General features: G+C 46.1%; 2 protein-coding genes and 1 long non-coding RNA gene across 5 annotated transcripts in view; 2 read left to right on the forward strand and 1 right to left on the reverse strand.

Annotated features, from left to right (window-relative positions):
• LOC309514806 (uncharacterized protein) overlaps positions 1 to 1,290 on the reverse strand; it is a 101,644-nt gene extending 100,354 nt beyond the window's left edge. For both annotated transcript variants that reach the window (XM_082192115.1, XM_082192114.1), the window contains exon 1: positions 1,061 to 1,290. The gene's annotated coding sequence lies outside the window, so the exon portion shown is untranslated. The remainder of the gene's footprint in view (positions 1 to 1,060) is intronic.
• The window catches only part of LOC309514987, a 265,808-nt gene that overhangs the window by 14,169 nt on the left and 224,490 nt on the right, over positions 1 to 27,149 (forward strand). The window lies entirely within an intron of this gene.
• On the forward strand, positions 5,578 to 25,873 carry RNH1 (ribonuclease/angiogenin inhibitor 1). 2 transcript variants are annotated; one of them, XM_082192366.1, is made up of 10 exons: positions 5,578 to 5,726; positions 15,521 to 15,620; positions 16,596 to 16,766; positions 18,362 to 18,532; positions 19,147 to 19,317; positions 20,427 to 20,597; positions 22,101 to 22,271; positions 23,680 to 23,850; positions 24,493 to 24,663; positions 25,235 to 25,873. In XM_082192366.1, the coding sequence occupies exons 2-10, from the start codon at positions 15,535 to 15,537 to the stop codon at positions 25,320 to 25,322; spliced, it is 1,371 nt and encodes a 456-aa protein (XP_082048492.1). In that variant the 5' UTR covers positions 5,578 to 5,726; positions 15,521 to 15,534; the 3' UTR covers positions 25,323 to 25,873. The 2 variants fall into 2 exon arrangements, with proteins under 2 accessions (XP_082048492.1, XP_082048491.1); XM_082192365.1 differs by lacking the exon at positions 5,578 to 5,726 and adding an exon at positions 10,411 to 10,561.

Genomic DNA, 27,149 nt, shown 5'->3' on the forward strand with positions numbered 1-27,149 from the left:
GTGTTCAGAGAAGAGAATGCAGTCTCTTTTTTCTTATGCTCTGAAAACTCCATTCATGCCTTCCCTTCAAGAGAAAATTAGCAGGTTATACTTCTGCTTTCTCATCTACCCCTGACAAATCATTCCTGTAATTAGAATTTAATAAACTCAGTACAACCCCTTCTAGATGTGCCAACTACAGCACAGAAAAGGTCACAACTTGACGGGAAAAACTATAGGTCCTTCTAGCTGTCTCCTCCTCGCTCATGCTGCGTGTAGTCACAAGCATCTACTTAAGAAAAGAGCAGTTCGACCCTGAACATCATCTGCCTTTCGTCCATTCATAGCCTCTCGGGACAATAATACAATGAACTTATATTCCTTCCACTTTACCCCCAATGCCGGGCTTCTTTCCACTCTCCACAGCCCAAGCCAGATGAGACCTACCCACAATCCCACAAAAGCTCTCCAAGCCCCAGGACTGCGCTCCACATGCACAATAGCACAACACACCCAATTCCCCAAGTCCGCCAACATCCAGATAACACAAATTCCATCCTCCCACTATGGAAGCGCACACCCTCCTAGCCTCGCGTGCACCCGGCTCCCCACCCCCACCCAACAACAACACACACACGTAAACACGCGCTCTGGTCGCCGGGCACAACTAAAACACGAGAGCCGTTCACTATTATATGACACCCCCCCCCCAATCCACCCTATAGCGCACACAGGCGCAGGGAAGGGAGCAGCCGGCCCCGCACAGTCCTCCCCTCGCCTGTCAACCCAGACCACCCCCCCTCCCGCTTCCATACACACGATAATGCATTTATCCCGCTAAGTCCTTTCTCACCTCGACAGACCCCGCGCGCACGCCTCCTGCCCTCATCCCCGCACTGCCCGCCCTTCGTAGCGGCGAACACACACAACACACACACACACACACCCGTCGCCTTCTCTCGGAGCCCGCGGGACGGCGGCTCCCGCGCCCCTCTCTGCGAGGGACGGCAGCGGCAGGAGGACCCAGCGACATCTCCCTCGCTCGCCCCCGAGCGAGCGGCGCCGGCTCCCCTCTTCTTACCTCAGAGCGGTGGGGCAGTGTGTGCGCGCGCCGAACCGGCTGCTGGAATCCGTTCCTCCTCCTTCGCCACGCTCTTCATCCTCCTCTGGCAGAGGATGCTGCTGTTGCTGCCGCCGCCGCCACTCTGTATGTGTGTGTGTGCGCGCGCGCGCGCGCCAAGAGGAGCGGCAGCACAAACAGTCCCCGCCTCGCACAATACGAAGCAGCTGCTCCGCACACGCGCACGCGCCCCCGTCTCTCTCTCTTTCTGACTGAAGGAACTCGCCGCCGGGGCCTAGCGAGCTAAAGGAAAACGTTACGCATGCGCGCTGTGAGGTTTCATGGGAAATGTAGTCCTCCCCCCCCCCACAGACCGTTCCTTCTCTCCCCCCGCGTGGCTTCTCTTCGCTGGGTGACAGAACTTACCTATCTCTGCTTTTCGTTTGTTTTAACTAGGCTTAAGTTTGGCGGGGAAGTTCGTTTCCCACAAGAACAAGTCGGATAAAACGTTATAACTAGCGCAGGCGCTGTTGAGTAATAATCTATAACGGCTGAAGGGAAACTTGTATCGCGAGGGGGAATTAGCTCAAATGGTAGAGCGCTCGCTTAGCATGCGAGAGGTAGCGGGATCGATGCCCGCATTCTCCAGTTACATTTTTGCCTGCCTCTTTCCTCTATAGTACTCAGTTATTGTTGCAGCTCCTCTAACAATCCTATATCAATGGTCAAGCCTACAGTTGTAGGAAAGAGCCTTCTATTGAGAGATTGAGGGGACTGCTATTGTTCATGCTAGTCCTGTTCTTGTTGTATGTTACAGCTGGTTATGATTTTCCCTTGTTATGGAAAATTCAGAGCAAAAACAAACAAAAACATGCTCTGCAAGCGAAAAGAAGGCAGTCTGCTTCCTTGGAAATAAAATAAAATAAATCTAGACCTCGTGACTAGTTCTATTAATCCCAGTGCATATAATATTATTTCATCAGACTTCAACCTCATAGTTTACGAATACAGAACTGGCGCCACTGTGCTTCAAATGTATGCTGTTTAATAAATCCAGTTAGCAAGCATTGCACGTTATGCTCAGTTGCAGCAAATTATTAAATCTTAAATTCAATTATAAGATCATCAGTCAATTATAACGTCCAGCATTTAAATATAAAAATGAATACCTCCGTGACATATGTAATCCTTCACCTGCCAAAATATATAGTCCGAAGCTTATTATTTCTTCCTCATATGATTATTTCGAATTAGCCAATCACGACGCTTTGCTCATGAGCTATCCAGAAGACACCTCAAACATCACGCTGGTCCGAGGTATCTTGTGCGCCCTCTGCTGGACAATTCGGCAACGTTTCTCTTGACATGGTGTGCGTAGGGTAGGGGGCTGAGCCCTCCCCAATGTTGAGGGGGCTGCCATCCCCCGAAGTTTGCCGCCACCGGGCAGCGCTCGTGTGCTGGTGGGGGCAGGACCTACAGATCAAAGATTTTATCCATCCGATGTAGAACTTTTACTGTGGCTAGATTCAGGTAGGTAGCCGTGTTGGTCTGACGCAGTCGAAATAAATTTTAAAAATTAAAAATTGTCCAGTAGCACCTTATAGACCAACAAAGTTTGTTCTGGGTATAAGCTTTTGTGTGCATGCACACTTCTTCAGATAGTATCTGAGCGTCTGTGTATCTTCAGGTAGAAGAGTATCTGAAGAAGTGTGCATTCACCCGAAAGCTTATACAGTAGTTCAGTGTGTGGTCCCATGAAAAAAGAAAAATCCCCTAACATTTACCCAACTTAAGTCACTGCACTCCTTTAACAATTTCTGCTTGCACAATGGAATAGTCCCTACCTCTCCTCTCCTAAAAAGGTAAAGGTACAGTGGTACCTCGGGTTACATAGAGTTGTATAAATATTTGGGTGGGGTAGGGTGTGTATGTGTGCCTGCTACCTCTTATTACTCCTTGGAGTCATCCCTGGTGTGGATATGTGTGTGAACATTTAAATTCGTATTCTGCAATGCAGAGGAGAACTCATCCTTCATTGGCCTAGTGAGGTGAAGTTCTAACTTCCTTGATAAGTTCTCAGAAATCATAGGTAGGTTCCCAGACTGGTCACAGAGTTTCTTCTTCCATTGGTCAGCTATTTTTTTTACTGGATTTGTACCTTTCTCCCAAGGCACACAAGGCGATTTACCATTTTAAAATGCTAAAACAGATACATTAGATAAAATGTAAAGGGACAGAGTCCTTTCAGGTCAGCTGGGAGCTGATGGGAAGAACTCCCTTGCCGGGGCTCCTTCACTCTTCCCTCCCCTCAGGGAAGACAGAGCTCCAGGGAAGATAGGAAAATAGATGCTTCACTGTGTCTCTCAGGATTTTTTATGGTTCCTTCATGAGCTGATGGTATATGTATAGATCTTTGTTTTTTTCTGGCATTGGGTTCCTGTTTGTTTTCCTTGCTCATTTGCTAAAGAAGTCAAAGCTGAATTTGATGGCAAGATCTTCCTATCTGTTTCTACTTTGAGCTCAAAATGTAGCAAACAGTAGAGACACCAACCCACCTAACAACTCAGAACACACTGCTTCTTCAGTAACATTTTACAACACAAATCAGACAGCTCTCTGGATAAATCAAAATAAATGCTGGAACAAATGAATTGCTATTCACTTAACAGAGATAATCATAACTCTTCCAGAAAAAGAAGAAGAAGAAGAGGAGTTTGGATTTGATATCCCACCTTTCACTCCCCTTCAGGCGTCTCAAAGCGGCTAACATTCTCCTTTCCCTTCCTCCCCCACAACAAACACTCTGTGAGGTGAGTGGGGCTGAGAGACTTCAAAGAAGTGTGACTGGCACAAGGTCACCCAGCAGCTGCATGTGGAGGAGCGGAGACACGAACCCGGTTTCCCAGATTACGTGACTACTGCTCTTAACCACTACACCACACAGACCATCAATTGCTGTCCCAAGGTGAAGCATAACCTTAGCAGGATTTCCATTTCAAAGGTTACACTTGGACTGGCTGCTGATTTATTAGCGAGCCATATTCGATGTGTTAGTATTCATATATGAAGCCCTTAACAGCTTGTGACCAGTTTACTTGAAGGCTCACTCATCTGCTTCAATAGTTGTCTTTGTTACACCTAAAATTGCTAGGCATTGTAACAAAAATTAAAAATCATACATGCCCTTCCCACTGGCTTATGGACTAAAGATTCCCTGCTTGGTAAGTGACTGTAGGACTCCAGTGGCCCAGGGCTGAGTCTGTTTTCAGCACTGAAATTCACTGAGAAGACTTGAACTGGCAATTGTCTCTCAGCCTGATGGGGAGGATAAATTGGGCAGATGAGAGCCATGTCCTTGGAGTTCCTTGGGTCAAGAAATGAATGAATAAAACACAATCCCCCTGTGACTGCTGCTCACAAGAGCCAACTCCTAGGGGCTGAGGGGGCTTTGTCCCTGCCCCAATAACATATTTTGGGGGGCTAAATTGATGGGCACCGCATCATGTGATCGATTATGTGGGTCGGGGCTTTCCTGCTCTGCCAAATATTTTATATAAGTGTTGGCACCTTGCTGCTGCTTATAGACATATTATGCAAAAATCCGCTTTCACTGTCTGGACAGCACCTGCTGCAGAGAGGCTGGATGACAGGAAGGTGGTGTTGCTCTTTTGAATAGGAAACTGGATGCCGAGGAGGAAAGGCTGCTGGTAGCTGCGCATTCCAGACGCCCGCATGAGGAAATTGCAGCCTTCAGCGGAGAATTCCAAATAAACAGTCCAACACTCTCCCTTTCCTACAAGCAGCCAATCACAATTTGAATCGCTGCCGTTCCAACCAATCAGGAGTTGCCGTGGAGCTGTAACTAAGCCTGGCCGGTGACTGGAAGGGTAGAGAAAACCCTCGGTTGTGTCAGCGCGGGCCACGCAAGGGGCGGGCCGGAGAAAGCTGCCCGCTGCCACCTTGCGGCAGTTTTACAACATTCCAGCAGCAGGCCGGGACCAAATTGTGCGCATGCGCCGTGCCTTTCCAGGGCTGTCGGTAGATGGCAAAAGCGTCTGTAAAGGGGTGACGTTGCTTCCAGTACGTACTCGGAATCAGAGCGCATCAGTGATCGCGCGGAACCAGTGTGGTGTAGTGGTTAGTGTCGGACCGGGAAAACCACTGGGGGGATACCAGGGTTTAAAGCCCCCCTTGGCCATGAAGCTCACAATGGGTGACGTTGGGCCAATCACAGCCTTGCAGCCTAAGCTACTTCGCAGGATTGTTGCGGGGATTAAATGAGCAAGGGGAGAACCATGTGCGCCCCCTCGAGAAAGTGGTCGGGTATAAATGCAATAAATACCTAACAGCGGGGGCTTCCAGTCCCTTTGCTTTCCAGCATACCTTTCTTAACCCCCGCTTCTTTTAAAGAACTGTACTTGTTCATACACACTAGCCACCCTTGCTGCGTGCCTCTTGCTGATCTTGCCCCACTCCAACACGTGTGGGAAGGAAGGATCGGGGGCATACATCCGTTAGAAAACCAAGCAAGTTTACACGCCCAATCCAAGGCGTTTCCTTGCGATTTGGCAATGCGGAAGCGCGCGGAGCCCAAACTCTGGCGGTTGCGCGGATACCAGCAGGCGGAGAGTAGGAAGTATCCGGCTGACGTTTCCCAGCAGCTTCCTTGCCAAGGCAGACCCGCGCAGTAAGTATGGCAGGCCGGGCAAGCTGGGGTTGCTTAAAGGAGCTTTGGGCGGCTGGCCTGGAGAGGGATGCGCGCAGAGAGTCGATCTGAGGGCCAAGGCGGTCATAAAAGGGCGCGATGGCGCTTCTTTGTGCAAAAAAGAAAGGCTCTCTGTTCGGTTGTTGACCTCAAGCACAGGCCGCCGCTAGAGGAACGCGGGTGCTTTCGCGCAGTTTGCTGCTACGCTGTGGCTTAGGGCGCTGCGTCGGACTTCTCAGCCCTGCGATCCCTCTGGGATTTCTCCAACGAGGGATGCAAGCGTTTAGGAGTTTCGGTAGCGAATGCAAGAAGGGCGCGGTCAGCAAGCAGCCTGCAGCAGCCGGGGATGCGCACTATTTTCCAGTGCCAGCTCATGATGAGACTGGAGAAGTGGATTGGGGTGGATGAGTCATTAGAAAGCGAGGACGCCGTTTCCTGCTTCGTGGATTAGCGCTCGGAATAAGTCAGAGAAGGAGAAGCCCCGCCCCCCGCAAGTTCTGTGGGGTGGAGAACATCTGCTCTGCTTGTAGAACAGTGGTTCTCAACCTTTTTTTGGCCATGCCCCACCTAAAATCCTGATGCCCCCCCCCCTCGCGACATATAATTCTTATTATTCAAAACGTGAACTCTGATTCACGTGGAGAAAACCTAAAAGGCCATTAACTTGGTCTAACACATTTTCGAATTGCCTCCCTTAAAAATCAAATTGCCCCCCTGTGGGGCATGTGCCCCATGTTAGGAACCACAGTTGTAGAAGGTCAATCTCCAGCATCTCTAAGGAGGGCTGGGAGAGAACCATGTCCGAAGCCCTGGAGAGTAGCTACCAGTCAGTGTGGGCAGTATTGAGCAAGATGGACCAATGGTCTGAGTCGGTTAAAGGCAGCTTCCTAATGTTTCTTAAGGGCACTACCCAAATAGTGTCCACCATGATGCAGGACACAGGGAACATTTGTCTGCTTTGTTTATTTAAAAGAGTTGTACCCCACTACTCAGCAGATTTCCCAGGACAGTTTTTCAATAGCAATTGCCCCAGTCTAGAAAAAAGGTAAGAGCCAAAGCCCCATTTATTCCAAAGGGACTGGATTTATTTGAGTAGAGCCCTGCTGAGCCAACATCCCGTTCCCCACAGTGGCCAACCAGGTGCCTATGGCAAGGATGGAAACCTGGGGCCTGAATGTGGCCCCTAGTCTTCTTCAGATGGCCCTTGGAATTGTTCCCAGGCCGCCACCACTCTTTGACATCAGAATGGGTGCAGATACTGAGAAGGTCTTCTGTCTGATTCCCTGTAACTTCACGTCTCACAATGAGGGAACTGCCAGAAGGCCCTCGGAGCTGGACCTCAGTATCCAGGCAGAATGATGAGGGTGGCTCCTACAACCCAAGACAAAGGAGGAGCAAGATGCAAGCAGAATAACACCCACCCACCCACTCCCTGGCACCAGCCAGTCACTGCCACAAAGAGCTTCAGGTTGCTCAATAACAGACTTCTTGATGTAAGTCAATTCCATGGGACTTATTCTCAGTGTGCATAGGCACAGCCACGCTAAAATCAATATAGCACTGACACACCGAAGCAAGAAGCTTAGTATGTAAAATCAAGTCCTCCAATTTAGATGGTTTGAATAATCATGCTGTTAAAATCATAAGACTTTTGAATGGGTTGGGATGACCTTATCCGTCAGAGCCTTGTGAGTCTACATACACTGCAGCAAGAAGTTTACCATCAGTGCTATGGTGCAATGTCTTTTGTCAAGAAACTGGCCAAAGTTCATAAGTCTCGGTGCTAAGTACATAAATATGTTGGTGTTTCAGAGCTTGCACAGCCTGCATTACTGGAGCCCAACAGGTATCCCACAAACGTGGCAGTTTCTCCTCCCCTGGTAAAACATAATCTCCAGATCCCCAGTTATCATTTAAAATGAGCAAGTTTCTAGAATTTGTAGAACCTGAGCTAGGAGGCAAAATGTGCAGGCACAATTCTGCTCAGGTGTTTGTTTTTTGGTGAGAGACTAGGCCACAGGGGCCAGCAAACTTTTTCAGCAGAGGGCCGGTCCACTGTCCCTCAGACCTCCGGGGGGGGGAGACTATATTTTTTTGGGGGGAAAGAACGAATTCCTACACCCCACAAATAACCCAGAGATGCATTTTAAATAAAAGGACACATTCTACTCATGTAAAAACACGCTGATTCCTGGACCGTCCGTGGGCTGGATTTAGAAGGCAATAGGGCCTGCTCTGGCCCCCGGGCCTTAGTTTGCTTACCCATGACTAGGGTGTTCCCCCTTTCAATGCTTTATTTGGGTTTCCCCACCCCTAAAAAAGCCCATGGAAATGCATACCCACAGAACCTTTCTCTCTGCATCTGCCTGTAGCCCCTGAGATTTCTTCCTTTTGCACTAAGAGCTCATCCACACTTCTGCTTATTCTGTGCCTAGAAAACACGGGTCTGGGACATTTGCCCCATTGCTTCCTCCAGGAAAATCCGCTGCTTACTGCTGAATCAGAACAAATGTCAATCCATAGAAAAACTGATTGATGTATGTTCTAATTTGGCAGTAAACAGTGGGGTTACCCAGAGGAAAGTGGCAGGACAAGTGGAAGTGTGGAAGAGCACCACGTCTCACAACTCCCATTCCTCCATCCCTATGCTCTACCATACTCCCGTTTCACACTCCCCAAGAAGGTTGTGCAGACAGATTGTTTAACATAATGCAACACTGAATTCCACCCACTACCTGTTTCAAACTGCAAAGCTGAAGAACAGCCCTTTGCTTCTCCTTAGGTCAGGCGGTTGTAAGAGGAACTAGAACTTGTGAAATCAGAGAACAAAGTAATCTTTGCTGGAGGCATTTACGCAAAGAGGAAACTGGAATTTCCTTCATAGGCAGTTGTCTTTTAAAAGGATGTCAGGAATTACTTAAGACTAATGAAGGTCACCACACTGTTGAACAGGTATGGACAGGGGAGCAGTCCAAGGCTGTGGGAGGATACACCAGGACAGAATATGGGATTTGTGTATGGCCAGAAACAAATTCAACTGGAAGAACCTTCTGGTAAAAAGCTAGGTGCTTCCAAAGGGGGACAAAGTGTAGGGCACTTAATTAACAGAGGATTTCTGAAAGAGGCTTGTATGAAAAGACCTGGCAGCCTTGGGCTAGGTCTGAAAGGAGAAGGAGAAGAGAATGGAGGAGACAGACAATTATCAGTGTTCCATGGCCCACATCAGCTCTGTCTCCATCTTTTTATAGGTTTGTGGACAAACAAGAACAGCTGATTTTTACCTACGTGTATGGATGCCCATGGGGACAAGGGGTGGCAGTTGCCGTTTATCAGTGTGAGGCAGCCACCAGGTTCTAGATTTTGAATGTCCTAAATGGGTAGCAAATTGTTAGTTATTTAGGTTGTTGTTGTTGTTATATTTTTGTTGCTATGGAAGAGGAGAGATGCTTCTAGGACTTTATGCTTCAGGTATGAACATAACATTACTTGCCTCATAACATGAATTGTGCTTATCTGAGGTACTCCTGGAAATTGTCTTTGGCATTATGCCATATGATGGGTGGGATATTTTTTTTAATCACCTATACACACCCTGCTATACCTTTTCTGGGCAAGAGTACACTTCTAGTTATTTTTCAGAAATGGTGAACAGCAGCAATGCTCTCTCAGTCCCATTTTGAAAACCTTATTTAGTTGTATGTGTTCATTAAAATGTTTTGGCTGCCATGCTCCTCTGCTCTACTTACTATTCCTCTGTGGGAGCATCTCCAGGGCACACTTGCAGCCTGATCCTATACTGATCCTATACATGTTTACTTAGGAGTAAGGCCTGCTGAGTTCAAAGAGGCATCCTTCCAGTGTGTATACCAGGATAAGCTATCAATCACCCCTAGCCAGTTAGAGGAGATGAACAGCATGGCCCCTTCCTCCTCAATGCAGAAGGTTATCGCTGGACCTATTTTGTACAGATGGGATATATTGCAGTGTTGTGTGTGAAAATTCATGCTTGGAAGTATAAGACAGTGGTCAAAAGTTTGCTTGTTGCACAGGCTCATCTGTTTGCAGAAAAGCATAAAGACACACTTTCAAAAGTAACCCTAGAAGAAAATTGTGAAAACTTCAGCCTTCCAGCACCAGGTTCTTAAAACATGAACCTTGTTTGCTTGGACTTCTTAAAACATAAATAAAATCTCAGGGTGTGTGTGACAAATTTGTAAGTTTTGAATTTTGGCAATTTGGCAACCTGGGATAGGATTCCTGCTTTTGGGGGGAATCTGCACCTCTTGAATGTCACACTAATGGTCGAAAGCAAGGATGTGACAACCTAATCGAGAGGTAGATTTACAGACTCTGGGCAAGTCAGAGCTATCCCAGATCTTCTTAGCAAAGGCGTTCGCACCTCTGGTATTGTAAAAACAAGGGGACTCGTAGAAAACCAGCAGGACTCCCTTCCGCCTGTGGCTGCTGCGATTACTCTTCCAAAGAGGAGACTGATGCGTCACCACACACCTGGGAAAGCCTCACGTGGCGCCCTGGGAGTCGAGCTTGCCCAAACAGAATCGGCTCCGTCTTGGTTGCGGGGAAAGCAGAGCCCGTCTAATTACTACAGCCGGCTCCGTAGGCGTGCGATCCCCGTGGCCCAACCTCTCCCTTTGCCGCCCAGAAGGGGGCGCGGCTAGGCAGATTAGTTCCAGCGCTTCCCGTTAGGGGCGGGTTGGCCGAGAAGCTATTTATTGCGTTTCGGGCGGCGGCGGCGCTGGCGCTTGGCTTCGGCAGAGCTGTATTTGGGTTGGTTCTCCGCGCGGGGCGAAGATCGGGTAAGTAAGCGCAGACCTCGCTCTCTTTTCAAGGTATTGGGGTTGGCCAATAGGTACTGCGTGGTCGGGTTGTTGCTTTTTTTTTTAACCAGGTGTCATAGGTGCCTGAGATGCGCGCAAAAAATAGATTTCTAGTTTAGGCAGCGGGGTTGGAAAGCAAGGCTGGTTTTGAGTTCCTGTTTTTAATTAACCCGCTTCTGACGCGTTTGTGTCGCAAGGAAAGAGGGAGGCACTCCAGCCTCTTCCTTGTTGAGCCTGACACTGCAGAAAGTGGCCGATCGGGGCTGGAAAAATGGTTCCTAGCTAGGAATGAGTACTTGCTCTCGGGCTTCAGTGAAATAAACTCAATTCATTGTCATTTATATGCTGTAATAGCCGCCCTCCCCGATTTAAAAGAGCATGACTTTGATGAGCCGTCAGCTAATTTCCCCGGAAGTTCTGTCCCTTTACTATGGCAGAAAGTGTGCAGCGGTGGCTCAGTTTCTTAATAATAACATTATGTTGGAAACTTTGTGCTGGAAGAACTCGCACTGGTTAGGTATATAGAGGATTCTGCCCTCCCATTTGCAAAGGACAGTGGTGGCATTTCAAAGTAGCAGCACAGTAAGAAATGGGTGGGTTTTGTTGCTTTTCCGCTCTCATCCTTTGAGAGGATAAATGGCACCAGTGATCTGTGTGTTTTGTGTGTTTGGAAGTTGTCATGGAAACCTTCCGCTGCCAACTTGTGGAGCTGAAGTTGGAGGGTGTCAGATCTTGGTTAGGGGAGCTGTCTGGGGCTGAAGGGAGCTGTATTCCAGCAAGACCCAGAGGCCACCAGGTTAGCAAAGGCTGGTCTGAGGGAAGACAGGGTCTGTCTCTTTCACGCAGAGGCCAGACTCCCAGGTCTGTTTGGGGATGCTCCCGCTCTGGGTTTTCTGCACAGAGCAGAGGGCTGGGCTTTGCAAGGCCCTTGCCCAAGCTCTATGAATCTGGTACTTAAATGGTTCCAAAAGAGTGTCGGTTTTCTCTGTGAACAGCATTTTATGTTTCATTAGCTAGCTTTGCTCAACTGCTGGCATCAGGCTGTTTTGTGACCTGAGGTTTTGTGCGTTTTGCAGTGCGCTTCAGTTTTGAAAAGCATGTGGTTGGCATTCCCCCGCATCGCCTATTGTCAGCTGTTGCTCATTCTCTAACACAGGAATCAAACTCGCTGAATTTCCTTTTAATTGTTCATGGCATCTAGATAAAAAACAACTCACAACTACTAGGCAATTTACAACCAGCCTCCCAATGCTTGCTTTGGTTTCTCTCCCCACCCCACAAACTGGAGCTCTTGACTGTTCAGTTGAGAGGCATAAAGTATTAGCCGACTGCTTTCACAAATAGGTCTCTGGCAACTCTTAATCTCAGGGTTAGGGGTTCGAACCCCACATTGGGCAAAAAGATTCCTGCATTGCAGAAGATTGGACTAGATGACCCTCATGGTCCCTTCCAACTCTACACCTAAACCTACATAAACCTCTATGATCGTATCATATTAGATAGGACCATATAGTCCAGCTCTTTGTTGGTATAAGTTAGAGATGAGGAACCTGTGGCTCCCTGGATGCCAATTCCCATCAGTCCCAGTCAGCATTGCCAATGGTTAAGGGTGGTGGGGGGTAGCCAACAGCCAAAGAGAAGGACACCCACACATTTCCCATCCCTGGAACAAGTGAAGGACCATCGTTTGTGCCATTGTAAAATAATGGCTGTCAAAAACCAGCAGCTTCCTTTGAGTGAAGCCTATCAACTTGGTACATTTTTCCTCTTAACGACTGGGAGTTGACAGGCATTGCATATGTTGTATTTGCATGCATGATGTAAACGGGAAAGGGAATAGAGTTGCAAGGATGGAAAATCCCTAGATGCCTAATTATCCAAAAGGGTGTGTTCAGCTATAAATAGCTGATGTCTAGAAACTAGTGGTCTCTTCCAGCCATCGCAATAGGGGGTAGAAAAGAGAACAGGCTTCAGGTGTCCTTTTTATTGTGCATTCATTACGATTTGGGCTCATGATGGTGTAGGGCTGATGATACATGACCCCACTTTCAATATGGTTTGTGCCTGCTGAGATTTCGGAGTAGGCATACTGCTTCATTTCCAATTGGTGCTTCTTCCTGAAATCTTGCTACTTTCCACACTTCAAAAGCTCCATGTGTGAGCACATGCTTTCATTGTGCTATAGTGCAAGAGTATCCCTCCAGAAGGCAATAAAATGGTAACATGGGAGAAGCATTGAATCTGTGCCCCGAGTTCTGGGAATCTGCGGATATGGTCCTTTTCCTTTTTCTAGTTGGAAGCCACCAGAGCTTTATACGCATTGCCATGTTTTGACAGATGGAACGACAAAGTGCACAAATTGAGGTACAAAGTTACCTGGAGAGGGGCTAAAGTTCATCTGGGCAAAGTGGGAGGATATGATGTGGCTTGAAAGCTCCGTTGGTAGAACCCGAGGCTCTTAATCTCAGGGCTGTGGGTTCGAGCCCCATGTTGGGTGGAAGATTCCTGCATTGCAGGGGGTTGGACTAGATGACCCCCCTGGTCCCTTGCAACTCTATGAATGGAAGGAACTGTCAATTTCTAGTGACGTTAACTGGAATTTGCAAGGTTCTTGCAGGCAGATGGTTTAAGCCGGAAGCATTGTATGGGCACAGTTGGTGATCTCTAGGGAACGCTTCCTTCTTTGATATGTCCAGCAACATGCTGACAATGTGGTCTGTTTCCTTTAAAGGTGATCAGTAGTAAACTGGTTATTCAAACTTTTCTAGTGGAACTACTTGGAAGTGAATATCATATGGCCAAATACCTCCCCAAGACTTGAGAGTCTCTCTGTGCAGTTTATCAGCCTACAAAAAGAATATGCGGCACAGATCAATATTATATATATATGGATGTCCTTTGATGGCCAAAGCAGGGAGATAATTTGTGAACTATTACTTGGGAGGTTTTTTTTTTGCCCCCAGACAGTTTCATAATCTGTGATCAGGCACAGAAAAAGTGTCGTAGGTAGGTAACCCTGTCTCCTTCTGCTATTTCCACTCAAAATCATCCCACGCCCATTTGGGAGAAAGATATAGGCTCCCCACCACATATCTTTCCTAGCTCTTTTTCTATCCAAAGCTGGTGGAAAGTAATTTGAGTGGACAAATGACAGGGTATGGAAAGGGTGAAGCACCATTAGCTCACCTGTCCTACTTCCCTTCCTGGCAGCAGTATCCAGTGTCTGCTTTGTGCTATGAAAAGGGAGGTGAGAGGGAGTTGCACATAGGTGAGTGCTTCCTTAAAACTGTTTAATGTTGCTAGGTTCTGAGGCACAGTAATATTAATACCAGGTGACCCACTTGACAAGTATTCACAGAGTCTGTTTCTGTGTTGTTTCCAGGAAAAGAAGATCCAGTCATTAGGTTGGGCATTTGGGTTGGGTTTTCTGGAGCTGATGAAATGTGCTTTCTCTGCCAGCTCACTGGTGAATCAGTTTTCAGAAATGTCTCGTAACAGCACTTCAACCCAGAATAATTAAGCTCAGTGCTTTTTTTCCCTGGAGGTACTGAAAGGTACATAGTACCAGCACCATTTCCCCCAAAAGGCCAAAAGTGTGGCACTTATTGTAACAACTTCATTGTCTATAGAAAAAAAGCACTGATTAATATCAAATTTCACTTGGAAATTTCAAAAGGGGGGGAGAACCCCAAGGGTACCAAATGCCTGGAGTTCAGGGGAGTGGTTTGTGATGGTATTAAGCTGATTATAACGGGTACCCCTTGGAGAGAATGATAGAATAGTTCTATCACTTTGCAAAGTGATATCACAAATCCTGGCCTAACCTTGACACCAAACCAAGTGTGATGTGGGAGGTTTATGAGAAGATCTCATGAAGCTTTTTCTTTTTTAAAGCCACCCCTCCCAAGGAATATAGGGAGTCATACTTACAGCAGGCCAAGATCTTGTGGCCACCAGGTGAGAGAAAGAACATGAAGCACAGCAAGTACAGTATCAGGAAAGAAAAGAAGAAGAAAAACACTCACCCTGAAAAAAACACTTTCAGAATGAATCAACTGATATCACAGTACGGTTCTCAATACACCTTTTATATCTATTGAGAACTGGAACAGAAGGTGGAATTTTCCATCTTTTGTATTAATTTTATTGCTCATACGGGCAGAGCTACATAAGATGTAGATCATGAATTACCAAATAAATGGCGTATCCGATTTGATCCATCGTGGCTGCTGTGCTGTGTGTGTGAAACCCAGTGCAGTTGCTGGTCCTGCAGGCCTAGCAGGGTCCAGATTAACAGTACCAAATACCAGAGTTGCAGAGTAAACATAGTGCCAGCTCCATTTAACAAAGGGCCCTCTCTAAACTCGCATATTCACTACAAATATAGGCTGTGCAGATCAGGAATGTAGTCGCCTTCAGAATGAGGCTAAAGTTTACAAATGTTGAAACATTGCCCTTCAGAGGTTCACTTCTAGTAAATGTGGTTAAGACCAGTTGTCGGCAGAGAGACAAAAGCGTTGCATGATTCATGTGTGTGCTTTCGGGCTGTTGCATCAGCTCTTGTTAAGAAGGGGCCTCTTTGGGTTAAGTTGCAAGTGGCCACAAACAGGACCTTTCAGCAGGGGGCTAGCTCTTGAGCAAGTGCAGGAGTTTTTCTTTTGAGAAATTCTTGCTTGCAACTGAGATAGCCGCAAATGCTGTAGACCAGGGATGGCCAGCAGTGAGGCCGCCAGCTGCTGTTGGGCTGTCAGCACTCATCATTTTTGGTGGCAGAGGCTGGTGGGAGTTGGAGTTCATCAACATGTGGAGGGCAGCATAGTGGCTTCTGCTATAGACAAGCAAACAAAAACACTGTAGTTTGAATGGGAACAATAGCCTTCCCCTTGACCCTTGTTGTAGGGAAATAACACCTCTCTCTCCCCCCCCCATTCTCTCCAGCTGTTGCATCAAACATGGACCTTGACATCCAGTCCAAAGAGCTCAGTGGGTCCAGCTGGAAGGAACTTCTTCCAACTCTGAGCCAGTACAAAACCATCAGGTAAGTAAAATGTCAGTGAAAGCAATGTGTGTTAAGGTGTGCATAAAGTCTCACAACTGCAGGGGTTCCATTCCGATGGAACTTGAGCTGGTGTAATGCTTGCTTGCCCCAAAATACCTAGAGATGCTTCTCACAACCAGATTTCACATTCTCATTTATCAGTTACCAAGTTTTGTTCTTGGTTAACTGCTCATGGTTTGTCTGGGAGAGACAAGCCCAAGTTCACCGTGGCAGCAGCAGCACACAGAGGGGAAGGAGCAAGTCAGATATGATTTTGGCTTGTTCCTGTAAGCCACTGATGGCCAAACTTGGCCCTCCAGCTTTTTTGGGACTACAACTCCCATCATCCCTAGCTAACAGGACCAGGGATGATGGGAATTGTAATCTCAAAACAGCTGGAGGGCCAAGTTTGACCATCACTGCTGTAAGCCATGGTTTGGCATAGTGCTGCATGTGAATGAAAGCAATGTCTAACTTAATTGTTTCTAACCAGCAGCCAGTTTTGTATGCTCTTGTTTCATTTGAAAATCATATTGCTTGTTGAATTATTTTATTGTTGCAGATTTATTTTGTGCGTGCATGGGAGGCTTAAGGGCAGTGCTTTTTTCGGGGGGGGGGGACTCAGAGGTACGCATACCTCTAAACATTTTGTGAATCTTTGTACTTTTGTCCATTTACTATATTTATTTTCCCCGATTTGAACTATAAAATGGTGACTTTCTTGAGTCAAAATGAGTACCTCGAAACATTTTTTTTTATAGAAAAAAAGCACTGCTTAAGGGTATATGGGGAATCTGCTGTAACAAGGGTTCCAATTTGCTGATAGACAATGTTGGATTTCACCTTTTGTTCAAATATTCTGGAAATCTTCCAAATCAGGCTGGAAGGGGGGAAAAGAATTCTGTAGAGGAGAAATGTTTCTCTCAGCTGGTTTGTTAGAGCTAACACCCAGCTCCTCTTCCCCTTCATTCTCAGGTTGGATGACTGTAGTCTATCAGCTAGTCATTGTAAAGATCTCTGCGCCTTTCTGAGCACAAAGCAAACATTGACTGAACTCAAATTGAACAACAATGAACTGGGAGATGCTGCTGTAGAGTTGCTGTGCAAAGGATTGCTGAGTCCAAGCTGCAACCTTCAGAAACTATGGTAAATCCCCTACAATCTGTCATGGCTTAAGTTTTGTTAGCTGAAGGTCTCCACAGATGGAAATGTCCACAGTAGGAAGGTTATCAGTGATAAATTCCCTTCTGGCTAAGAAAGTGGCTCAGAATTCCTTTTGGGCTTGAACTATTTTTGCTATTGTTGAACTGTGGTCTTTGCTTCTTATATTCTTCCCATCAAGTTACCACTGTATGAGTTTTTCCTGGAGCAGCTGGACTGGGGGACCTCTGCTAACCTATAATCAAACCATTTGCTTAGGCTGGCATACAAGTAGGCGGGGAAATCAATAATAATTTATTAATTTATTACTTATACCCCACCCATCTGGCTGGGCTTCCCCAGCCACTCTGGGCGGCTTCCAACAGGAGATTAAAAATACATTAAAATGCATTTTCCCCCAACATTGCCCAGAAGTAATGGTGCTGTTTTGCATGCTCTTAAAAGACTGCCACACCTTGATTCACCTTCACAGAGATCCAATAGGTTAGATTGCAGGACTTGGGCTCGTGTCTGTCTGTCTGTCTGTCTGTCTGTCTGTCTACCTATTAGGGGTTAGATGCTGAGTTCTTCCAGCTCTCACGCCTTCCAAAGTTCACATGGGCTTATTGGCTTCATATGGGACAAGGAATGGATCTCTGTGACTACTCCTGAATTGGGTGAAGTGGTACTGGGCACCTGGAGATATGAAACTAGTAGCAGATCAAAGAACATCTCAAGTGTCAAGAGGGCTTTGTGTTCATAAGCTCATCCTGGCAACCGAAACAATGTGTTTTGGTTTTAGCGCCAGCACCCCAGAGAGCAGTCTGGAAAGTGGCTTCTAGTAAAATGTGTCTGGAATTGCTGTTCTTCAAATGGCAGTTACGGCCTTCCTGATCATATGGCTTTATGACTTAAATGGCCCCCGTCAGTCTGGGCTGCACTAGTGCAGTGCAGTCTCTGATATTGCAGGCTGTTTTCTCCTACCACAGTTTGCAGTTATAACACACGGCTTGAATATATAGAAAATATCACTGTGGAGGGGATGGTGTATCTAGTTACATGACTGAGAAGAGGAGTGCAGAGGGTTGGCTTCTCTGTTTTTCCTCTTGAAAACTCTGTTAAGTGTTATGACTTGTTAGGCAGCATTTTTTTTCTACATACCTGCTGGGCTGGTAGTGCTTGAAACACACTGTATAGGGATTCTTTTTCTGCTGTGGGATTCCTTGTGTTGCATCTAACAAAAGCCAACAAACATTTCTAAGCCAGTCCGTAAACCTATAAGGCAGGCAAAAATCAAGGGGGGCAGGGGGCCTATAGCAGAAAGGAGCTGTGGTGGGAGAAGCTTTGTGCCCTTGAGATAACTCTTAAGGGACGTACATGGCCTTTGCCCACTCAAAAGACAGCAGCGTTAATATTTGGTTTCCCCTGGGCATCAGTATCATCTGCAGGGAATTTATAGATGTAAGCTTAGGATATAGTCTTATGCAAACACAGAATTGTACAGTATATTTCAAATAATATTTCAGTTACCTAGGCGTCAAGGTAAACCAATAAATGAGGAGTTTTAGGGAGGCTGACTTAACTCTGTCTTGTTCTTCCAGGCTGCAGAACTGCAACCTCACCAAAGGCTGCTGTGAGAGTCTCCGTTCTGTGCTCAGCAGCAAGCCATCCCTGACTGAGCTTCACCTGGGAGACAACAGTTTGGGCACAGCAGGAGTTAAGATATTGTGCCAGGGACTTTTGGATCCCAACTGCCAGCTGGAGAAGCTTCAGTAAGTGACTACTAGATTTGTTAGCAAAGATCTCTTGGCTGAGAAGATTTCTCAAGTTACAAAGCATCTCTTTTCGAACTCAGGCTGATGGTGAACAATTCCTCCCCATCCCCCAATTACTTGTAAAAAGTCATACAAAGCGTGTTTTGTACAGTGTCTTTTCTCAGATCTACACACACTTTCTGATAACAATAGCCAAGAGAGATCAGAGCTGGTACAGGTGAAAATATTTACTATTAATAATAATTAATAAACTCCTTAATGCCAAAATAAGCTTCTTAAGCAACAGGTATACAAACTAACAACACAAACATTAAAGTATAAACTATGCATTAAAACAATTCCATGAACAATCATTGTGTCTAGATCAGCTTTCCCCAACCTGGGAGTCTCCAGTTGTTTTTTGGACTACAGGTCCCATCATCCCTGGTTATTGACCATATTGGGTGGGAATGATGGACAACGGAGCTCCCCCAAACCTCTAGAGGCACCAGGTTGTGGAGGGCTGGTCCAGATGTGTTCAGAAGGAGGAAGCTTTGTGCTTGAAAATGCCAGACTGTTTGAGGCTCCTTCTTATCTATTGGGGTGGTGGTCTTTCTGTTCTTCTCCTATAGGCTGGAGTACTGCGAGCTCTCAGCAGAGAACGTGGAGGCTCTCAGCTCTGCCCTGCGCACCAAGCCATCCCTGAAGGAACTCAACCTGAGCAACAACAAACTAGGGGATGCCGCAGTGAAGCAGCTTTGCCAGGGCGTGCTGGACGACAACTGTAACCTGCAATCACTGCAGTAAGGCCTCTCTTTCCAACCCCTGGCTCTCTCCCCAGGCTCAGCCCCTCTTGCTTAGGCTGCGCCCGCTTCACTGCACCTGCCACACATCCTTCACCAACAGCCATGGTCTCTTCTGCAACTTTCATGGCTTCTCTGGAAGTGCTCACCTCTTTGGTTCTGTCAGTGCTTCCTGCATTTTTGCCGGCGATCAGAACCGCTTGGGCAGTTACACAAGCTCCTCATGGCTCTCACGAGCCTTCAAAGTGAGGGGCACTGTTAAGAAGAAATGTCTGGTTATCTGCCGAGTGAAGGAAGCTTCAATGGGAGCTCCCCCATCAGTGCATGTGGAGGGCTTTGATGCAACAAGTCGCAGAAGGAGCAGCTCCCTCTCTGTAACTGCTCAGCTGGTTCCTGGGTAACTTGGGGGGAGAAATTGGTTTGGGTGGGGTGTAACAATGCCTGCTTGCTGCAACCTCTGTAATTGTGGCCCTTAAAGCAGAAGTCTTGGCAGTGTGTGTGACATGTTACAGTTGTAGCTTGGTTTTCAAACAGCTTAGTTCACGAACAACTTGGAACTCAAACGCCGCAAACCCGGAAGTAGGTGTTCCAGTTTGCGAACTTTGCCCTGGAAGCCGAACGTCCAGCACGGCTTCCGCAGCTTCTGATTGGCTGCAGGACGCTCCTGCAGCTAGTTGGAAGCCGTGCCTTGGTTTCTGAATGTTTCGGAAGTCAAACGGACTTCTGGAAAGCATTCTGTTTGAAAGCCAAGGTACGACTGTATATGCAATTTTACAGCGCATTGGAATCTTCCTTTAAGATTAATGTGATGCCACTTCTGAATAAAATCAATTGAAGGTTTTCTTTTCTCCTAAAACCATCTCATGGCAAAGAAACACACACACACTGCATATTCCACTGCATTTCTAGATGCACAATCATTTCGATAAGGGGTGTTGGGGGGGGTTGCAGTGCTCAATAAGCCTCTAAGGCCTTTCACTACTGGCCAACAAAACTGCAGTTTGGGCAAAATTGAAATAATGTGTGCGTCTGCTAGTGTGTGGCAGCAGCTGTGGGCAGGGTTGCTGAACGGAACGTAATTTGTGCTTTGGCTTCTTGCTTTCCTGCAGACTGGAGAGCTGTGACATCACACCTGCCAGCTGTCGGGACCTCAGCGCTGTGCTAAGTTCAAAGTCGTCCTTGACCGAGCTCTGCATAGGCGAGAACAAGATTGGTAACGCAGGTGTATCCCTCTTGTGCCAGGGGGCCTTGAATCCCAACTGCAAAATACGCAAGCTGTGGTAAGTGGCTTTATCTAGAGCAGGTGTAGCTTGTCAACTAGGCTGTCACAAGAGCGGACTATTTTCTAAAAATATATATATAATCTTTCTTGGTTTTCAAATAGTGTCACTGTGGTTGCAGTATTTTCGTGTCCCTATGTGAGTGTTAATGTGTCTTTTTACTATGCATCTTGTAAAGAATTCCTGTGCCAGTTAAATAATTTCTGTGTAATTCAAATATTTTCCATGTACCTTTTTGATAATATCTTTATAAACCTTGTAATTTTTTACCTCCTTTTCTACTTTTCTACTTTTTTCTAGATGTGTACCTTTTTGTAATGCAATAGATAGTGGGTTGTATTGCCACATTGTCTGGTGAAAGGGTTAAAGTACTTCACCTCTTGCACTTTTAGATGCAAATCCATTTTTATTTCTTTTCATAGAAAGTTAGTCATTTATTTTTACATCATTTGTTTTCCTGACCAGTATTTAAAAGCCAAAAGGATACTCTAAACAATGGCCAATGACTTGTGCTGGTGGATACTGAATTGTGTGTTGTAGGAGCCAAATCTGTTTAACTACATGTCTGATCCTGAAAGGTGCTCATGTTACAAAACGTGCAGAATTCAGTCTCATAAACTTCATTCCTGCAAGCCTGTACATTTCCCAGCCCTGGAAAAACAGAGCTTTTTAAAACTCTTGCAGTGCCAATGGGAATCAATGGTAAAGGCTCTATCCTCCGTAAATCGTTTTTTTCACCAATGTGAATTCCTAGGACTGCAAGTAAATGTTTGCCAAACAAGTTTTGCAAATGGAACTCTAAATGTTTCATATCCAATGTTGCTCTTCTTGCTAGTGCAATAGACTTCTGCTTGTGCAACAGAATTTACCTCCTCTGCAGCCTTCTGCAAATGCTCAAAATCTGTTTTAGAGGGTTGGAGGACAGGGATGACCTGTTGCATCAGTGGAACTCTCCATGTGCAGCACTCACTGGCTGCTTCTTTCACTGGTGAATTTTCCAGGGGAGAAAGTGTGGAGGTTTATGTAAATAAGGGTCATATATCCAAATTGCACACACACTTATTGACGTAATCAAGGGCAGGGAGCTTGTGGCTTTCCAATATTGTTGGACCGCATCCCTGACCAGTGACCATCCTGGCTGGGACTGATGGCCATTGAATTCCAACAGTAACTGGACTACAGGTTAGCCATCCCTGCCCCAAGGAGTTATTGGACCTTTCAGGCTTAGACACATTGGTAAATGCACTTCGCTTCTGGTAGGTGTCTGTTTGGCTGACATGGGGTTTCCATTGTAGGCCGCACACGCATTTGGTTGGAGATGTCTGCTGCTCCTGCTTAATGCAGGAGGGAAACTTGGTGTATGAGGATTTGTCTTAATACAGCAAACGGACTCGCTCATGTGGACTCCAGGGGTTCCAAACAGCACACACAGCTTGAAGTTTCTATAACACACACTTCAGATCTTGCCAGTGACTAAAGACAGTGACTTGATTATTATTTCAGGTTATGGGAATGCAATATCTCAGCTCCTGGCTGCAAGGACCTCTCCAATGTCATTGGTACCAAAGAGACTCTCAAGGAGATGAGCCTGATTGGAAATAATCTAAAAGATGCAGGGATGGAGTTCTTATGCCAAGGACTGAAGGACCCAAAATCTAAACTTGAGTCATTGTGGTAAGGAGCTGGAGGCTTATTTTTCTGTTGTGGCTTTTTTTTTTTTTTTTGCAGGTGTAACAAGGAAGTCATGAGTAAACAGGATGGGTCTGTGACTATTAAGGATATTTATCAAGAGGCAAAGTCCAGCTCCAAGGACTTTCAGCATGACACAGTATTCCAGCTTCTGATCATAAGGATCCCTTTATACAACTTTTGTCCACCAAGTCAAGTTGCAGTGAACAATAACAGCTGTCTTTCATGAGAAAATCAGCAGACCAAAACCAAATAGAGAAGGGGGAGGGGGAACCCGTAAAATATTAAACTACTCCTACTAAGGGGATGAGTGCAGCAACAACACTCTTCAAATAAGTCTATAAGTCAGGTGTTTCAAGTTGGCCAAAGCTTGTTTGAGTTCTCCTCCGAGGTCAGCCAAGGCAAGGAAAGTGCCCAGGTCATCAGGGCTGCTAGGAAATGGCTGAGCAGATGGATTGGATAGCCTTTTGCCTGCTCCTAGACTCCTCACTACTGGTCAGCAGTCTGTCAGGACAGCATCTCCCACACCACACAGTCTATGACCTCGGCCAGCCTACTCTCACTTCTGGCCCTCCCCTTCTTGGATATGCAACTCCCCCCAGCCCCAGCCAGCAGGACCAAAGGTCAGGATGATGGGAGTTGTAGTCTGAAACAGCTAGATGTCAGATGTGAGAAGGCTTAACTTGGGCCATACGGGTATAATAAGTGAATGATACATATGAAAAGTTGGGCTGTTCCTAAGAGGAGAAGAAAGTGATTTGTCATCTAGGCCCATGTGGGAGCAATTGAGTGGGGCAAATGTTGCTGACCCTTCAGCCTTTTGTTCAGTTCAAAATATAGCCCCTGCTGAAAAACCACCATGGAGAACTGATGCATGAGTTTTTAAATATATATAAACAAATATTTTTATTAAAAGTTGGTAATCTCAAGACTTGATTATTGCAATGCTGTCTATATGGGGCTGCCCTTGTGCCTTGTCTTTTAGATCCAAGCCTGCCTGATATAATTCCCAGCTGATTTAGCTTAGTGTCCCTTCAGAGGGAGCCATAAGTCAAGGATGGCCCTGTTGAAGAATCTGCTCCATTACCAAAGGAGAAGGAACTAAATAATTCCATTCTAAAATTGTCAGCCCATCCTCCTGCCTTCTTCAGTCAGTCTATTAATTTCTCTGCTGGAGCGATTTGCCTGATGTTGATCTACCATCTGTTTATGGCTACAAGTTGTCTAACAGACACCATTTTAAAAAGTTACAATGGATGTGTATTGCGTCTGTTTCTCATATTGTTTTGGTCAGATAGGATTGACTCCACAGAAAGGAAAAGTAACCCTAGATGGCCTATTGCACTGCAGAGTTGTCAGGCTTGTCAGAGATATTCTTATTTGTCTACCATAGGCTAAGAGAATGTGGTTTGACTTCAGCCTGTTGCAAGAGCCTTGGCTCTGCTCTCAGCGTGAACGGGACTTTGAAAGAGCTGCATATCGGTGGAAATAATCTGTGTGATGCAGGAGTGACTGATCTCTGTGAAGGAGTTCTGAGCCCCAGCTGTAACCTGCAATCCCTCTGGTAAGTCACCTTAGACATTTGTTGCTCTCTTGAAAACAATGTGTTAAGGTTTTTCTAAAACGTTATTGAGCTTAGGACTCTTGCGCTATTGCTGTAAATACGGAGGGGAGGGGGCTGCCTTGTTTGGCATTCTGGTGCCTCTTTGTTTTGCCTTAAGGCAGGCTTCCTCAACCTCGGCCCTCCAGATGTTTTTGGCCTACAACTCCCATGATCCCTAGCTAGGAGGACCAATGGTCAGGGATGATGGGAATTGCAGTCTCAAAACATCTGGAGGGCCGAGGTTGAGGAAGCTTGCCTTAAGGTTTGGCAGCAGATCTCTTCCATGGCTATGTTTCATCTATGGAGACAGCCTGCCATACTTGAAAAGAAGGGCATGTGATGTGAAATACCCAATTACAAGTTTTACAATTAATAAAAATAAATTTGCCAGTTTGGAACATGTTTTAATGCTGGAACACTTGGGTAAACTAAAAGGCGAACTACGTTTTTCCTAGGCCGAGATTTGTTCCTCTTCACATTAGCTGAATGCTTGCTTGAAAGGCAGCAGTGTGAAATTTGTTTGTGGGTTCAGCAGAGGAGACATCTTCAGGGATATTCCTCCCTTGTGGATATGTCTGGTGCTTATTCTGCCCTTCTTCTTAGGCTGGGACAATCGGAACTCACAGAGGTTTGCTGCGATAAGCTTGCCGAAGTCATCGTTGGAAAACCCTGCCTACAAGAACTGGATGTAAGCTACAGCCATATAGGAGATGAGGGTGTGCGTAAGCTCTGCGAAGCAGTGAGAAGTCCCAACTGTAACCTGAAGTACCTGATGTAAGTGACTCTTTTGTGCTGTGATAGGCATTGGGAATGAGGTTGGGGGAGGCGTTTCAGAGATGTGGGTCTGATGACGAAGTCCATAAGTGCACCCCCCAATTAAAATGGCATCTGAACCCCTAAGAGCAGATAGAATGAAACCTGCATGGTGACCCATTTTCAGTCGATTCCTCCAACATCCATAACTACAACCCCTTACATTGGCTGCACTGTCTGGGGCTAATGGGAGATGGAGCAGTTCAGCAACACCTGGAAGCACACAGGTTCTGTACCCCTGAACAAAAATATGAATCCTAGACTTCCTTCTTTGAAAACATGGGTCTGTTCATCAGGAACAGCCTCTGTCTAGTTTTAATATTGAAGGAAGTTTTACTTCCATTGGTGGCAGGCGTAGTAGCCAGACTGCTTCTCTCTGTACAAATGGAAGTTAACAATTGGAAGCCCTTTCACCTTGGGGAAATAGAGTGTTGTGTGTGCTGCTTCTTTCTCACAGATAAGGGAGGTTACCTGCTTTGCATGACTTCTCAGTACCATTAATGTCTGAACTCTCATCTGAACTCTCTTGCAGTTTGTACGACACTTACTGGACTGCTGACGTGGATAATGAGCTGAAGGCCCTGGAAGAATCAAAGCCTGGATTTAAAGTTGTTACATGAGTGGTGCAATGTTGCTGTGACCACTTCGGCTGCCTTTTCTTCTGTCGGATTCTTTTTGTAAACCAAGTCCCCAGATCATATGATGATGGACTTTTATGATTCCAGATTTCATGGAGCTGTGATATGCGTAGAAACCACATTCAAAGCTAGGAATGTGTTGGTACCTCAGTGGTGAGGCAGCATGGGGAAAGTTCTGAAATTATCTGCTGAGTCCAGAATGCATATGCTGGTGGGTTTTCTGCCTCTTGGGAAATACTAAGATCAGCACAAAGTAGAATACGTCTCCTGCCAGCTGCCATAAAGCAATAATGGTTACTTGCAGATGACTTGAAACTCTTCCCTTAGGAAGAACTATATTGGAGACTTTTAGAAAAATTGGGGAATAATGCCCATTGTTTAATTGCCAAAAATTAGGACACAACATTGCCCCTCCCCTTAAGTATCTCTGATATTAATATTTTCTGCTGAGAATGCAAGGAGTGAACTTTTTGTATCTTGATCAACAAATCTAGCCCTATAGGAATATAAAATAAAGTTTGATTGCAAAGAGACTATCTTTCTGATTTTATGGTTTTGGTTTTGGTTTATGGCTTTATGGTTTTGATGGTGAAGAACACCAAAAGGTCACATCTTGGTCCCTTTGGATATTCAGAAGCTCAGACCTGAAGTACCATTTCATGAGCTCCTTAAAGCCCATATACACGGCCAAGTTAAAAAGAAAATATTACCTATACATTATGGCTCTGTGCAACACCAGTGGTATACTATTTTTCTTCTTGACTGATTGTAGTTAATCATGATATTTCATTAGTGTAGCTGGACTTGTAGTAAGGTAATACTAGGTTTACGTGAAGGTTGGTGCTCTGGGTGTTGTTCATTTGCATTATTCAGTAACTGTCTTGAGACACTAAAGATGACAGTTCACCTGAATAAATGGTTAATGTAATGAGTATGGGTTGCTCATGCGTAAGTTGCCGCCTCTCCTGGCTATGTTGCCTGGTTAAACCTTTCTGTCTGGACAGCCCTTCACTTCGTGGTTGCCTCAGTCGCTAGCAGAATCCATCAGTGGGCGTTTCTTAAACCTTTTCCAACATAAAAGTTGTTTGACGCCAAGTCTCCTCCTACTCTCCCTGCGCGGAAGTCTCTCCCCGCTGGTATCCGGTGAAGAGTCCTGGAACCCTCTCGCCGATTCCCCCATCTGCCCCCCTTTATCCCTGGTGTTGCGCTAATTTGCTTCCCCATCTGTTGAGCTGCCTCTCTCCCTGCTGGGCCCTTCTCCAGCATCATTTGAGAGCCTTCCTTCCGCCTCTAGCTCCAATGTCAGTTCCCTGACAGTTAATGTGCCTTATTTCCTAGGTAGCCTACAGGATTCTTCCTCATCCCAATTTTATCCTTACCATAACCTTGTGAGTGGATTAGGCTGAGGCATGGTGACAAGTCCAAGGTCACCCAGTGGGCTTCATAACTGATAGGGGATTCGAACCCTGGTCTCAGCTCAGCACTCTAACCACTTCACCATGTGCTCTTCAAAGCCTTGGGCTGGACAAGAGGGGAAAAAATGAGTCAAGCCTGAGGCTCTGGAGGAGAAGAGGGAAAATTGATCACTCACAGTGAGATTTTGCTCTCCTTTGCAGAGAGTCTATGAGTGGGGAAGGGCCTGGGAAGGCAACGCTCCATATAGCAAAGTGGACAAGGAGGAGAAGCATCCCAAGGGGGGAAGAGAATGATGAGGAAGGAAAAGGATGGCTCTGCTACCCCAGAGGGACTGGACCAGCTCCATTGCTGGCAAGGAGGAACATAACATCAAGGTCTTAGATCAAGGGAATA

Source organism: Podarcis vaucheri, assembly GCF_965113315.1.
Source record: "Podarcis vaucheri genome assembly, chromosome: 1".
Classification (NCBI taxonomy): domain Eukaryota; kingdom Metazoa; phylum Chordata; class Lepidosauria; order Squamata; family Lacertidae; genus Podarcis; species Podarcis vaucheri.

Coding starts and splice junctions, on each gene's coding strand:
- RNH1 (XM_082192366.1), top strand. CDS start 15,535: ATGGACCTTGACATCCAGTCCAAAGAGCTCAGTGGGTCCAGCTGGAAG. Junction 18,533..19,146: donor TGCCAGCTGGAGAAGCTTCA/GTAAGTGACTAC, acceptor CTTCTCCTATAG/GCTGGAGTACTGCGAGCTCT. Junction 23,851..24,492: donor TGTAACCTGCAATCCCTCTG/GTAAGTCACCTT, acceptor CCTTCTTCTTAG/GCTGGGACAATCGGAACTCA.